Below are 11,615 nucleotides of genomic sequence, written 5' to 3' on the forward strand. Positions count from 1 at the left end.
ACCCATTACCACGCAGAGTGCACAATTACAGTAGCTAGATTTAAAATTTATCACAATAATTTTGAGGTAAAGTTAATTTGTGACACAAACTAATATGTTTTTAGATTATATTCAGAGACAAAAACACATTATAAGTGTTGCAAGTGCATAAAGTTTAGATAACAGTGGTCAATAATTAACACACTGGGCTGATTCATGTGAAAGTCCAACATCAGGCATCAGCTGCTCTTTATTTCAGTCGGTTTGTTCAAATCACTGCATTATTCAGATTTTGATCATTTATGTTACAACAGATCCTTATTGCACCACATGTATCTGGGGTTTTGTGTTTAAAAACGTTTGTGCCTGCTGGATGTGACATGCTTTTATAGATTAAAACAAGAAAATGCTGCTCACACATGAATACATCAGTAATAATGAAATAACATATGGTAATGTTCTACTGTTGTTACACTGCTTCACAATGACAGCTGAGTGAATCAGTGAGCTGAAATGTTGTGCATGTTTACATAGAACTGGAGAGCAGTGTGATCTCTATAGACGGTATTACTGTATATTGCTTCTTTTACTATGAGTGATCAGGTGTTTTGCATCACGTTGGTCATCATCTGATCTGAGGGCAGAAGCACAGATGTTCATGAACAAAAGAAGCAGTAATACTTTATACTATTAAGCATTAGTTAAGCATTCATAAATACTGAATTCTTCATTCATAGCACATGAATACTCAGTGTGTAGTTTAAAAATACAGTTAGTGCTTATAAATGATGAGTAAAACATTTTTAACTGTGTTTATAAACTACATACTAATGAGTATTCATGTGTTATAAATGATGAATTCAGTATTTATTAATGCTTAACTAATGCTTAATAGCGTGTACTTATTATGAAGTGTTACCAAAGAAGCTTCTATTGTTTTTAAAATGTACCAAAACAAATATATCTGACAGAGAAGTGCTACACATCAGGGTCCATGAATGCATCACTGCTGCCATTGAAATGAGACATTCATCAACCTCCAACAAATGGTGTTTTGTATTAAAGCCTCAGAAAAGGCCACATTCTGTCTGTTCTGCACCTGCTCAGGTGAAAAACATCTCATTTTGCTGTGCGGGTATGGCTCAAACTACAGGCTGACAGAACATCTGATTTCCTTAATATACAGCTCTAGATTTGTGGGAGTCTACAGGCCAAAGTCCATCACAGAGACAAAGGCATTCACTGTCAAGATCATTTACTGAGTTAGATAAGGAAGTACACAGGTCAGGGACGAGCTGCAGTCAGCTGACCTCCTCCACACCCATGGTCAGAGATTCTGCAGTAAAACCCTGTTTCCCTCCATAAAAAAAAAACATTTTGAATCATCAGCTGCAGGACGTCCCTGTGTTTTGCCTGGATGAGCCCACAAACTGGATCTTCTCTCTCAGTCTCTCCTCCCAGTCTTTACACCAGTCCGCGCTCCTCTCCAGGTTCTGGTAGCGAGTGGCTAAGTTATCCAACGCCCGCACGGCTTCAGGCGGGTCAAAGGTCAGGCCGGCCCTCTCCACCACCGCCTGGAACTTGGCTGGAGACGCCGTTGCAACATAACACCTGCAACAAAGGGTTGAGAGATCAGTCAGAGGAGAAAAACCTGGTGTCAGCAGCAGGTGAGCCAGGAGCTGGTTCAACCTGAGGAAGGAGGGAGTGGAAACACTGGTCTCAGATCATGTGACTGGTTTGATGTTAAGGTTGGATTTAAAACAACCAGGCTGTTAACCAGCCCTCAGCTTAGTCATCATCCATCACCGTTTACAGATCCACTTCCTGTTTCAGCTTTGAATGGTAATAATTTAAGTCAGTTTCCTGTAAAGTGATCAATCTCTGTCAGTTTTGCTTCTAGCTGAGAGGTTTACAGCATCTGGAAAAACTTCTTACTATTACTACTTTTATATCCTGGTGTTCCCCGACCTTGGTCTTGATTTGGGCTTAAAGGGATAGTTCAACATTTTGGCAAATTTGCCTATTGCCATAATCCCTATAGTCATAGGGGTAGGTTTATTACCTTTAAAGGGACAATGAGGAGTTTTGGAAAGTTAAGTGTTTTCACACTACATTTCCCATGAGCCTCCGTGCACACGGTGAAATTCTTGAGCCACCGCAAGATAGACGAAAGCCAAAACATTTGCCAAGAATGTTTTCATTGATCAAGAATGAAAGTCGGAGGTTTGAAGACAATCAGATACCGTCGTAGTTCCGACCATAAACTGCGATTCTGCGGTGATATTCCCATGACCCGCCCGGCAGTGTCCGCGAAAAAGAAAGTAGGAACCATTAATAATAATAACAAAATAACGATAAAGACATAATTATATATTTATCGAAAATTGACTCATTAACAAGTGTGGGTAACGTAGATTCTTCCACATTAATATGACACTTTTTTATAACCAAATACAAACTCCTCGTTGTCCCTTTAATTATCGTGCATGTTGTTTTGAGATCAGCGGGGCAGAGACGTGAGCTGCTCAGCAAACACAACGGAGGTGAATGGTACAGGTGCCCTGTCCCTCATCAAATACACAATCTAACAACTCCAAAACACTCTTGTGCACAAGTTGCGACCTGCAAATTCACCACACTTTGAAATAATGGTTTTGTTTTTGAGGCAAATGCATAGCCAGAACTACATTCCAGACACGGCTGCTAGGCGGAGTGATTTCAAAAGCGCAAGTAGTTCCGAGTATTTGCTGAAATTAGTCCATACCTCCTCCATTTGTGCAACAAATTATTAACAGTGTCAAATACAACATGGGGGGATTTCACAGAAATAGTCCCATCTTCCAGTCTTCTTACTATTTGAACCTGCCTCAAGCTGCAGTTTCCTGAACTTCTGTTTTTAAAGGGGACATATTATGGAAATATCACTTTTTGAAGCCTCTACAACATATATTTGGGTGTCTGTCTTGCCTTCTGGCCCCCAAAATGTGAGAATTGACCTGAGGAACCTCCACTAATGTCAGGTCTGTCATGTGTGTGTGAGACTGACCTGTTGAGTCCAGGACTGTGAGGACAGTGGTAGTGATGCCACACAGCCACAGCTGTGTGAGGACACAGTAGGTACTGGTTTTCCTCCCAGCATCTCCTCATGGTCTCCAAGATCCCGGCATCATTCACCGACCCAGACGATAGAACCTGTGACAACTGGAAATCACACAGATGGTAGATGAAGTGAGGTCAGAGAGAGAGACAGCTGGATGTATCAGTGGATGTAGATCGACTGGTACCAGTTTGCGGTGGTTTTCTGGCAGAGTGTGTCTGTGTGTGAGCTGAAACTGCTCCATCATGTTCTTCACTGAAGCTCCATCTCTGTCCAGCAGCAGCCAGAACACACGCTCCATGTTGTACGGGTCCTACAGTCGAGCACAAAGACTCAGCATCCGGAGGAACACACATAAAACACAACATAGAACTTGTAATGGCCTCATACAGACTGAAACCTGGTGCTGAAGTTCACTGCCTATTTTTCTAACCTCCATGTATCAAGAAATATCTATGGTTTTAACTTCAACAGTTTCTCCATGTGACTTTAACATGTGGATACCTCACAGTGTGACAATCATTTGAGCAGGTACCCTTATGTGGGTTCAGATTAAGAGCATATAATATCCAATATAATGGTAATGTTACTTCACTTTAGGGGAATGTGTCTGAACTTTGGACAGAGCCATGTTAGCTGCTTCCCCTGTTTTTAGTCTTCATGCTACAGTAGGCTAATCATGCTAATCAGCTCTGTTCTTGACACAGACAAGTGAATAATCTCACTCTCAGAGTGTGATCGCTTAAACAATATGGATATGAATAAATACTAATAATAGGAATGCATGATAACTATCAGTGCAGATAATTATCGACCAAAATACAGATAAGTCAGATAATGAAAATTTTTGCAGATTACTAGAGCCAGTTATAATGAGCCAACATTGCCGTGATTTAGCTCATCATCAGTCCGTTTGCCCTCTAAGTTGATTTGAAACAATAATAGACGTTGATTTTTTAAGAATCATAACTGTTGTTGTTTTTATTATGTGATTACAACAGTAGTGATGTAGTTACATTATTTGTTAAGTCAGAGCTATGATTTAAAATTCATCTTTACTCACTACATCTTAGCCTTTTCTAACCTCAGGTGTGTAGATAAACTATCAAAAATATTATCCATTATGCGTATCGGTGGAAAAAAACAGTTATTGTGCATCCCTAACTAATAATACTAAAAGGTCACATTCTCTTCTGTCCGTTCAGTGGAGGTCTGTAACTCTCTAGCAACTGTGTGAGTGAGTGTACTACCTGGATGTCTATAGCAGGGGCCAGGGTCTGTGTGACGTCTGGCGCCATGGAGAAGTCGCCAGAGGTCACCGTCCTGTGAACTATGTCATTAGAGTTCACCATGGCAACCAGCTTCAGAGGTAGACCCATCTGCTTTACGATGACTCCAGCTGAGACAGAGACAGAGAAGAAGAGACGGAGTCAGTCTATAACTCCTGACACTGTCTCTGCAGGAGAAGAACTCTCCTCTACATGGACGTCACAGACAAAAGACAAAAACAACTGAAAAATCTCTGATTAAAACATGTCATTGTTCCTATTATCTCTATTTTATTTCCACCCCATCTTGTTTTCACCAGGGTCCTTCTTCTTTAGCACTGTCGTCACCGTCCATTATGTCCTGTGCTGTTTGTAAATGTTTTATGTATAATGAGGCTGACTCACTGCAAACCAAATTAACCTAAGGGTATTAAGTAACCTTGACCTTGAGATATTTGCTGCAAACAACCGATAAATACAGAAATTAGTGTTGAAGTAGTTACTCTAATAGATTCTGATAACTGACCCTTCTCTTCTACAGGGATTGTCCAATTAATTAAGCAATATATCACGACAGGCCGTGGTATACGCTCATTATACCATGGCTAAGGGCTGAAGAAGTTGTTTTTGATGTACATTCATGCAAAACTGCTAATGCACGTTCCCATCGGGGGCAGTTTTACGGCAAGCAGTCTCTGTATTTGCCTCAAAAACAACTCTGTCTCGTAACGTTCCGTTATTATCTCATAGCGTGGTGAATGTGCAGGTCACAACTTGTCCACCAGAGCGTTTTGGAGTTGTTGGATTGTGTATTTGATGAGTTTGATGAGGGAAACCAAGAAATCCCATTAGCCTCCGTAGCGTAGCTCTAAACAGCTTGCCGCTCTGCTCCGCCGTTCTAACAAAAGCTTGCACCAACAATTAAAGGTAACAAACCTACTCCGACTATAGGGATTATGGCAATGGGCCAATTTGCCAAAATTCTGAACTATCCCTTTAAGATGCTTTTATTTTCTCCTGTGTCAAATATCCATGTGAGTATTGGTCTTTACGCAGCTGGACCTGACAGACAAGTGAATCCTCTGCACACCACAGTGACGAGTCCCCCAGTTTGACTCTGGACCGTGTGTGTGTGTGTGTGTGTGGTTTTATCACCTACCTGCGATGTTCCCGGCCCCCCCTGTGGGCACCACCACCTCCAGCTCAGGCAGGGCGGCGTCAGCCTGGGTCCGCTCCAGCCCGCTGAGCTGCAGGTAGGCGTAGATGAAGTGGGCCAGCTGGACCAGGACTCTGGACCAGTTCACCGAGTTGAGGCTCATGAGGCGTTGAGACTTGACCAGCTCCTGGTCGGCAAACAGGCGGCGCAGAGGCCGGTCGATGTCGTCGGAGCTGCCGTCAGCTGCAGAAACACACCTGACATCACCGAGGGGAAAGAACTGTGGTATTATGGGTAATAAATACACACCACTCTCCTTTTTTTTAACCTGCAAAGACGTGGACATTATCCTCCAGGCAGGTGATCATGTGCTTCTCTTGGACCGGGGTGATGCGTCCTCGGGGGTAGACCACCACCACGTCCAGCCCAGACAGACCTTTAGCACTCTGGATGGCTGAGCCTCCGGTGTCCCCTGACGTACCTGGACAGGAGCAGGTGGACAGATTCAGACTTTATCTAGGACAGCGAGGAGTCAGGACAAATCATCACTTCATGGATTTATGTAAATATTCTGTGTGTCTCTGATCGGAGGAGAGGACTAGTCGAGGTAACAGACTCTCACCTACGACAACAGTGGCTCTAAGCTTCTCTTTTCGCAGGAAGTAGTCGAGGAAACGCACGGTACAGGTCATAGCCAGGTCCTTGAAGGCCAGAGTTTGTCCATGGAAGAGCTCCAGGATCGACAGACCGTCCTTCAGTCCAGCCACCCGGACCACCTCGGGCACCGAGAACCCAGACAGGGCTTCAGCCACAAGGACTGAGAGAGAGAGAAGGGGGGGGAAGAGGGTGAGGGGGGATGTCTGATGGGATGGAGGAGGTTTTGACATGTTTTTTTTTATTTCACTGTCTTTTATAATATTTAACTGATTATAACTAGAAACCTTTCATTTCATGATAATAATAATAAACATATTAATAAACATGTGGAAAACATCATGCAGGTATGATTTCTTTTTTACATATTGTGACTATTGTGCCAAAATAGTGTGATATCCCTTTACTGTATGTCTAAATACTAAAGGTCCATGTGTAGAGTATTATAAAGTATAGGATTATAAAGCAGGTGTAGGTTCAACATTAATACAGTGAAAGTATCAAAGCCTCAGTCCACAGGGAAATACACAGCCTGTATTCACAAACTGAGCCTTAAAGGGATATTTCAACATTTTGGCAAATACGCCTATTGCCATAATCCCTATAGTCTTCGGAGTAGGTTCGTTGCCTTTAACTGTCCCTGCAAGCTGTTTTTAGAACGGTGGAGCAGAGTTGTGAGCTGCACGGTATTTCCACGTTTCCCATCAAGCTCACCAACAACTCCAAAATGCTCTCATGGACAATAGACAAGTTCACCACGCTATGATAATGTATAATTATGTAACATGACATGTAACACTCTGTCCAGCAGCCGTGCCTGAAATGTAGTTTCGGTTACGCATTTGCCTCCAAAACAACTCTGTCTCGTAACGTTCCGTTATTATCTTATAGTGTGATGAATGTGCAGGTCACAACTTGTCCAAGACAGTGTTTTGGAGTTGTTGGATTGCGTATTTGATGAGTTTGATGAGGGAAACATGGAAATACCGTGCAGCTCACGCCTCGGCTCCGCCATTCTAAAAACAGCTTGCAGGGACAATTAAAGGTAACAAACCTATACTCCAATAGGTGAATTTGCCAAAATGTTGAAATATCCCTTTAATGTAATGACATTACACCCAATTTTATGCAATAACAGGATTCTCAACATGAGTTTTAAGTATTAGTGACATATAACATAGTGATGATGATGAGGAGTGCTTCAGCTCACCCTCCAAATCCTGCCTGGGGATCAGCTGAGTGGGGATGAACAGCGAGCAAACCTCCACCACCAGTCTGGGGTAGGGCAGCCCCCTCCAGCTCCTGAGGGTGTCAGGGTGCAGCGCGGGCACACTCTCCGGCATGAACATCCCCCCATCGGGAGCAAACCCCGAGAACAGCACATCCCGGAAGTCCCACCCTCGGACCCCACCCCGAGTACTGCAGTACTTCATCAGACACACCTGGAGAGGAAGAGGATGACACTGGTTACACCGCAGCTGCTGACTCCACCTTTACAAAAACACCTGGGCTCAATGTACTAATGTAAACCTGCAGAGAAACACCTGACCTCACCTTTTAACAAATACAACACACCGAGTGACCTCTGTGTGTGATAATGTGCTATACAAACAAATCTGCCCCACGTTGCCTTTCCCATAGCTAGGAGCAGGACCTGGGTGAGGACATGACAGACAAAACTAGCGATATTATGTATTGAAATAAGTCCATACCTCCTCCTTTTGTGCAACATTAACATTAACAGCATAAAATACAACATCGGAGGATTTGCCAGAAATGATCCCATCTCCAGTCGTTTTACTATTTGAACCTGCCTCAAACTGCGGTTTCCTGAACTTCTGTTTTTAAAGGGGACGTATGAAAATGTCACTTTTTGAAGGCTCTTTAACATATATCTGGGTGTTTGTCTTGCCTTCTGGCCCCCAAAAGGTGAGAATTGACATAAAAATCTGTAATCTTCAGGCTCCCTAGGTTGAAATCCACATGGTTTTACGAGCTGTTCCCTCAGTTGTCTGCCAGTGATGTAACTAGGATTCCAATTTGCCTAACCCCAACCCAACCTGGTACCAGTAGAAGGGGCGGGGCAAGCAGTGGTTCATTTGCATTTAAAGGGACAGGCACTGAAACCAGCCGTTCTGAACAGGGCTGTTTTGAGAGGATGAAAAGAGCTGTGATGTTTGATCCTTGGGGTATTTTGACCAAAACATGTCACAGACATGTCTACCTGGGAACTATTTTAATTTGTGGAAAGGGAACATAATATGTCTCCTTTAAGACACTCTCGGATGTCACTACAGACCCCTGTATTTACTACATCTGTAAAAAAAAAGATAACGCCCTAATGTCTTCTTGGCTGTTATCTAATTCTGCTGATATGGAAGGATGTGAATAATGTGATTATAGGATAGGATGGGAACATCTAAATATCAAATGTCCTGCCATGAGTCTTAATTACATTTTTTGTCTCTTTCTTTCCTAACTCTTCTCTTTCTTCTTTTTTAATTGTTCATGTTTCATATTTTTCACTTATCCACTTCCTTTGTATGTGAGTGCGGGCTGGGGAATTTGTGTTTTTTATGCTCATCATTTATAAAACATAGCACAGAGCAGGTTCACTTATCCAGCAGTCAGAAAACAGTCAGTGTGAAGCTGCTGCAGCATTTTCCAGCTGTGTGCTGTCACTTACAGAGGAGAGGAGCTCATCTCATCAGACGTCACAATGCACAACAATACACAACAGCCTGCCTGCAACAGCTGTGCTGAGTCATCAGACACTGGATGGACCAGAACACAGAACATGAAGAGTATACTCACTCAGGTTTAAGTCTCAGTCAGATGACCCGGCCTCAGTCTGTCTGCAGGGCTGTCCACAGAGACACTGATCTGTCAACCAGCACAAGACAGTTCAGTCTGAACCTGGACTTTGGACCAACTGGTCTGAGGAGTGACTCACACTCCAGCAGCCGCACCACACTGTAAAATTATTATTCATTGGTGATCAGAGGGTGGCTTGTTGTTTTAATCATTTCAGTGTTTCGGTCAGTTCCTTATAGTTTAATAAAGCTTTGTTTTAAATTGCTGTAAATGTTCTGAAAGCGTCTGTGTCCAGTTAAAGTCCAGTCACTGACTGATATACTGTCACTCTACAACAAACAGCAGTTTAACCACTGACAACAGTTAATTATAGACGTCAGTCAAGAACCACAACTCCCTCAGTCAAGATACACGCACATTACAGTATGTATTATTATTCATTTACTATTGGTTAATTATTACTGATGTCACAAGGAGGAGGAGATTAAGTAGTAGATTGAGTAGATTAATGTATATCCTATTCTTATTCACTGTATGTTTATTCTGTGTAAATCTGGATCTCCACAGTAAATTATCAGATGTACTGAGAGTATTACAGGATATGTATTTTCTCTTTGCAAGGAATAAACTAAATACTCACCAATCTCAGTTTTTCTGTGGCACCTATTTAACAATTCATTAAGAATCCCCAGGCGCACAGTTCAGCACATTGTTGTTTATAATAAAATAATTTAAATATCTATGTTTCCCTTCATTACTCTACTATAAACAACCCATAAAGAGCTTATGGAAAATTAGTTAAAAATCACATTAACATTAATATTCAGACTTTTAGTGAACCTCACCCTCCACCAAGGAGGTTCTGTGTCTGTTTGTTTGTCTGCAGGATTTCACAAAGACTATTGCACAGATTTGCACTAGATGGGATGGATCAGTGAAGAGTCCATTGTGTTGATCCAGGTAAAATGAGTAGATATTTTATTTTATAACATTGTGAGATAGAATATTTTCTACATTTATTTCTCAGAAATTAATATCTGTCTCTTCAAGCAAAAAACAGATAGCTATAGCCTACTAACAATGATGAGATCTGTGAGTCTTCAGATAATAATCTGGATCTGACTGACATGTGCTGGACTGTTTGTGGAGGTCTGGACGCCACTGTGGTTTTGTTCCAGACAGTAAAATAAATCTGGCTCATACTTGTGCTCATTGCTTCTTCTCCTCTGGCTCAGTGTAGAGCAAATCTGGCCCATAAACATCATGATTCAGATCAGAGGCTGCTACCACATCTGCACCAGCTCTGACACACACAGACAGCCAGTACTGGAGGGTAACAGCCACAATCAGTCCAGATGTGGTAGCAGGCTACAGGGGCCAAGGATCCAGGCACATATTGATCCAGGGGTTTCACTTTGTTATAGCCTATGTAAGTTTAATATAAGTTGAATTGAAAATAAATCAATATCATATGTGAGCACTGCTGATCCCAGGTGGAGTGGGTCTCATACTCTGTTTTACCGGAGCAGCAGTGAGTAGCTACTGACCTGCAGCAGATAACGGGCAACCAGAGTGAAGACCTACACCAGAACCACCCGGTCCGTCCGTCTCTCCTCTTCTAAAACCCGGTTGACAGTTTCCAAACAAACATGGACCTCAGGCCCCGCCCACACTGACCCAGCTTCTTCTTCACGGGCTGACCATGGGCTGACTCGACAGGTGCGGACCACCGCCCCCAGCGGCCACGGGCGGCAGCACCGGGCAGGGCCCCTCCAGGTTTAATCACTGGGCCCAGTTGTTCAAAGGTAATCTGATCGGATTTTTAATAATGGATCGGATCAAATCTTGAAAATGGGTTGTTCAAAACTAAAAACGGATTCTGAGATCGGATTAGATCACGTCATACAATATTGTATTGAATCTGGATCAAACCCTCAGTTTGTGTTGTTCAAAACTTTTTAGTAGGATCAGGATAACTTTGATTAAAAAAAAAAAAATCAGGATTATTCTGATCCCAGCAGTTTGGTGGATTCAGTCAGGGTAGAGTCCAGGAACAAAATGTGATTTAAACTAAATTAAAACTGGTCAAAAAACAACAATTATAATGTAGTAAATATTTATTGATTTATATTATGCACCTTCTTTTTAAAAGATTAGAGTGATAAAGTAAACTTTTGATTATTTCCCAAATGAAGAACTTTTCCCCAACTACTGGATAATTAAATTAAATTTGAAGTTTGAATTTGAAACACATGGAAAAATATTCACAATGTATTTGACTCATTTGCTTTTATTTAAACAGCCAGAGACAGCACAGAAAACAACACATACCCCATTTTAGAATGAACACACTTTGAGTGACCCCATGCTGCTGTTCTGCCTCTTTTTTTTTTTTTACCTACCCATAGCCTTCAGTGTGATACACAGTCCCATTTAGAGCACTCATTAAGCGGGTTTCAGGTAATCTTGAAAAGTTTGTATCTGGATCAGACTGATCCAATCCAACTGCGAGAAAAGTATGACAGTTTACATGATCCTGGATGGCAAAACAAGGGATTTCAAAATCCGGATCATTTGGATCCAGATTACACCTTTCAAACAACTGGTTTAAAGAGACCACTTGACAACGAGGCGCCGGTTTGACTTA

General features: G+C 42.1%; 1 protein-coding gene across 3 annotated transcripts; it reads right to left on the reverse strand.

Moving 5' to 3' along the window:
* Window positions 1–222: 222 nt before the first annotated feature.
* Window positions 223–10,618, reverse strand: thnsl2 (threonine synthase-like 2). Of its 3 annotated transcripts, none has more exons than XM_083982865.1 (10): window positions 10,516–10,618; window positions 8,969–9,127; window positions 7,365–7,596; window positions 6,123–6,317; window positions 5,829–5,981; window positions 5,504–5,743; window positions 4,327–4,475; window positions 3,264–3,389; window positions 3,026–3,180; window positions 223–1,590 (listed from the first exon to the last, which is right to left on the reverse strand). In XM_083982865.1, exons 3-10 carry the CDS (start codon window positions 7,585–7,587, stop codon window positions 1,365–1,367), a joined length of 1,467 nt encoding a protein of 488 aa, XP_083838991.1. In that variant the 5' UTR covers window positions 7,588–7,596; window positions 8,969–9,127; window positions 10,516–10,618; the 3' UTR covers window positions 223–1,364. The 3 variants fall into 3 exon arrangements, with proteins under 3 accessions (XP_083838991.1, XP_083838993.1, XP_083838992.1); XM_083982867.1 differs by having other exon boundaries at window positions 8,969–9,037; window positions 10,516–10,606; XM_083982866.1 differs by lacking the exon at window positions 8,969–9,127 and having other exon boundaries at window positions 10,516–10,612.
* Between the last annotated feature and the right edge of the window lie 997 nt (window positions 10,619–11,615).

The sequence above is a fragment of the Trachurus trachurus genome, assembly GCF_905171665.1.
Source record: "Trachurus trachurus genome assembly, chromosome: 12".
Taxonomy (NCBI): Eukaryota; Metazoa; Chordata; class Actinopteri; order Carangiformes; family Carangidae; genus Trachurus; species Trachurus trachurus.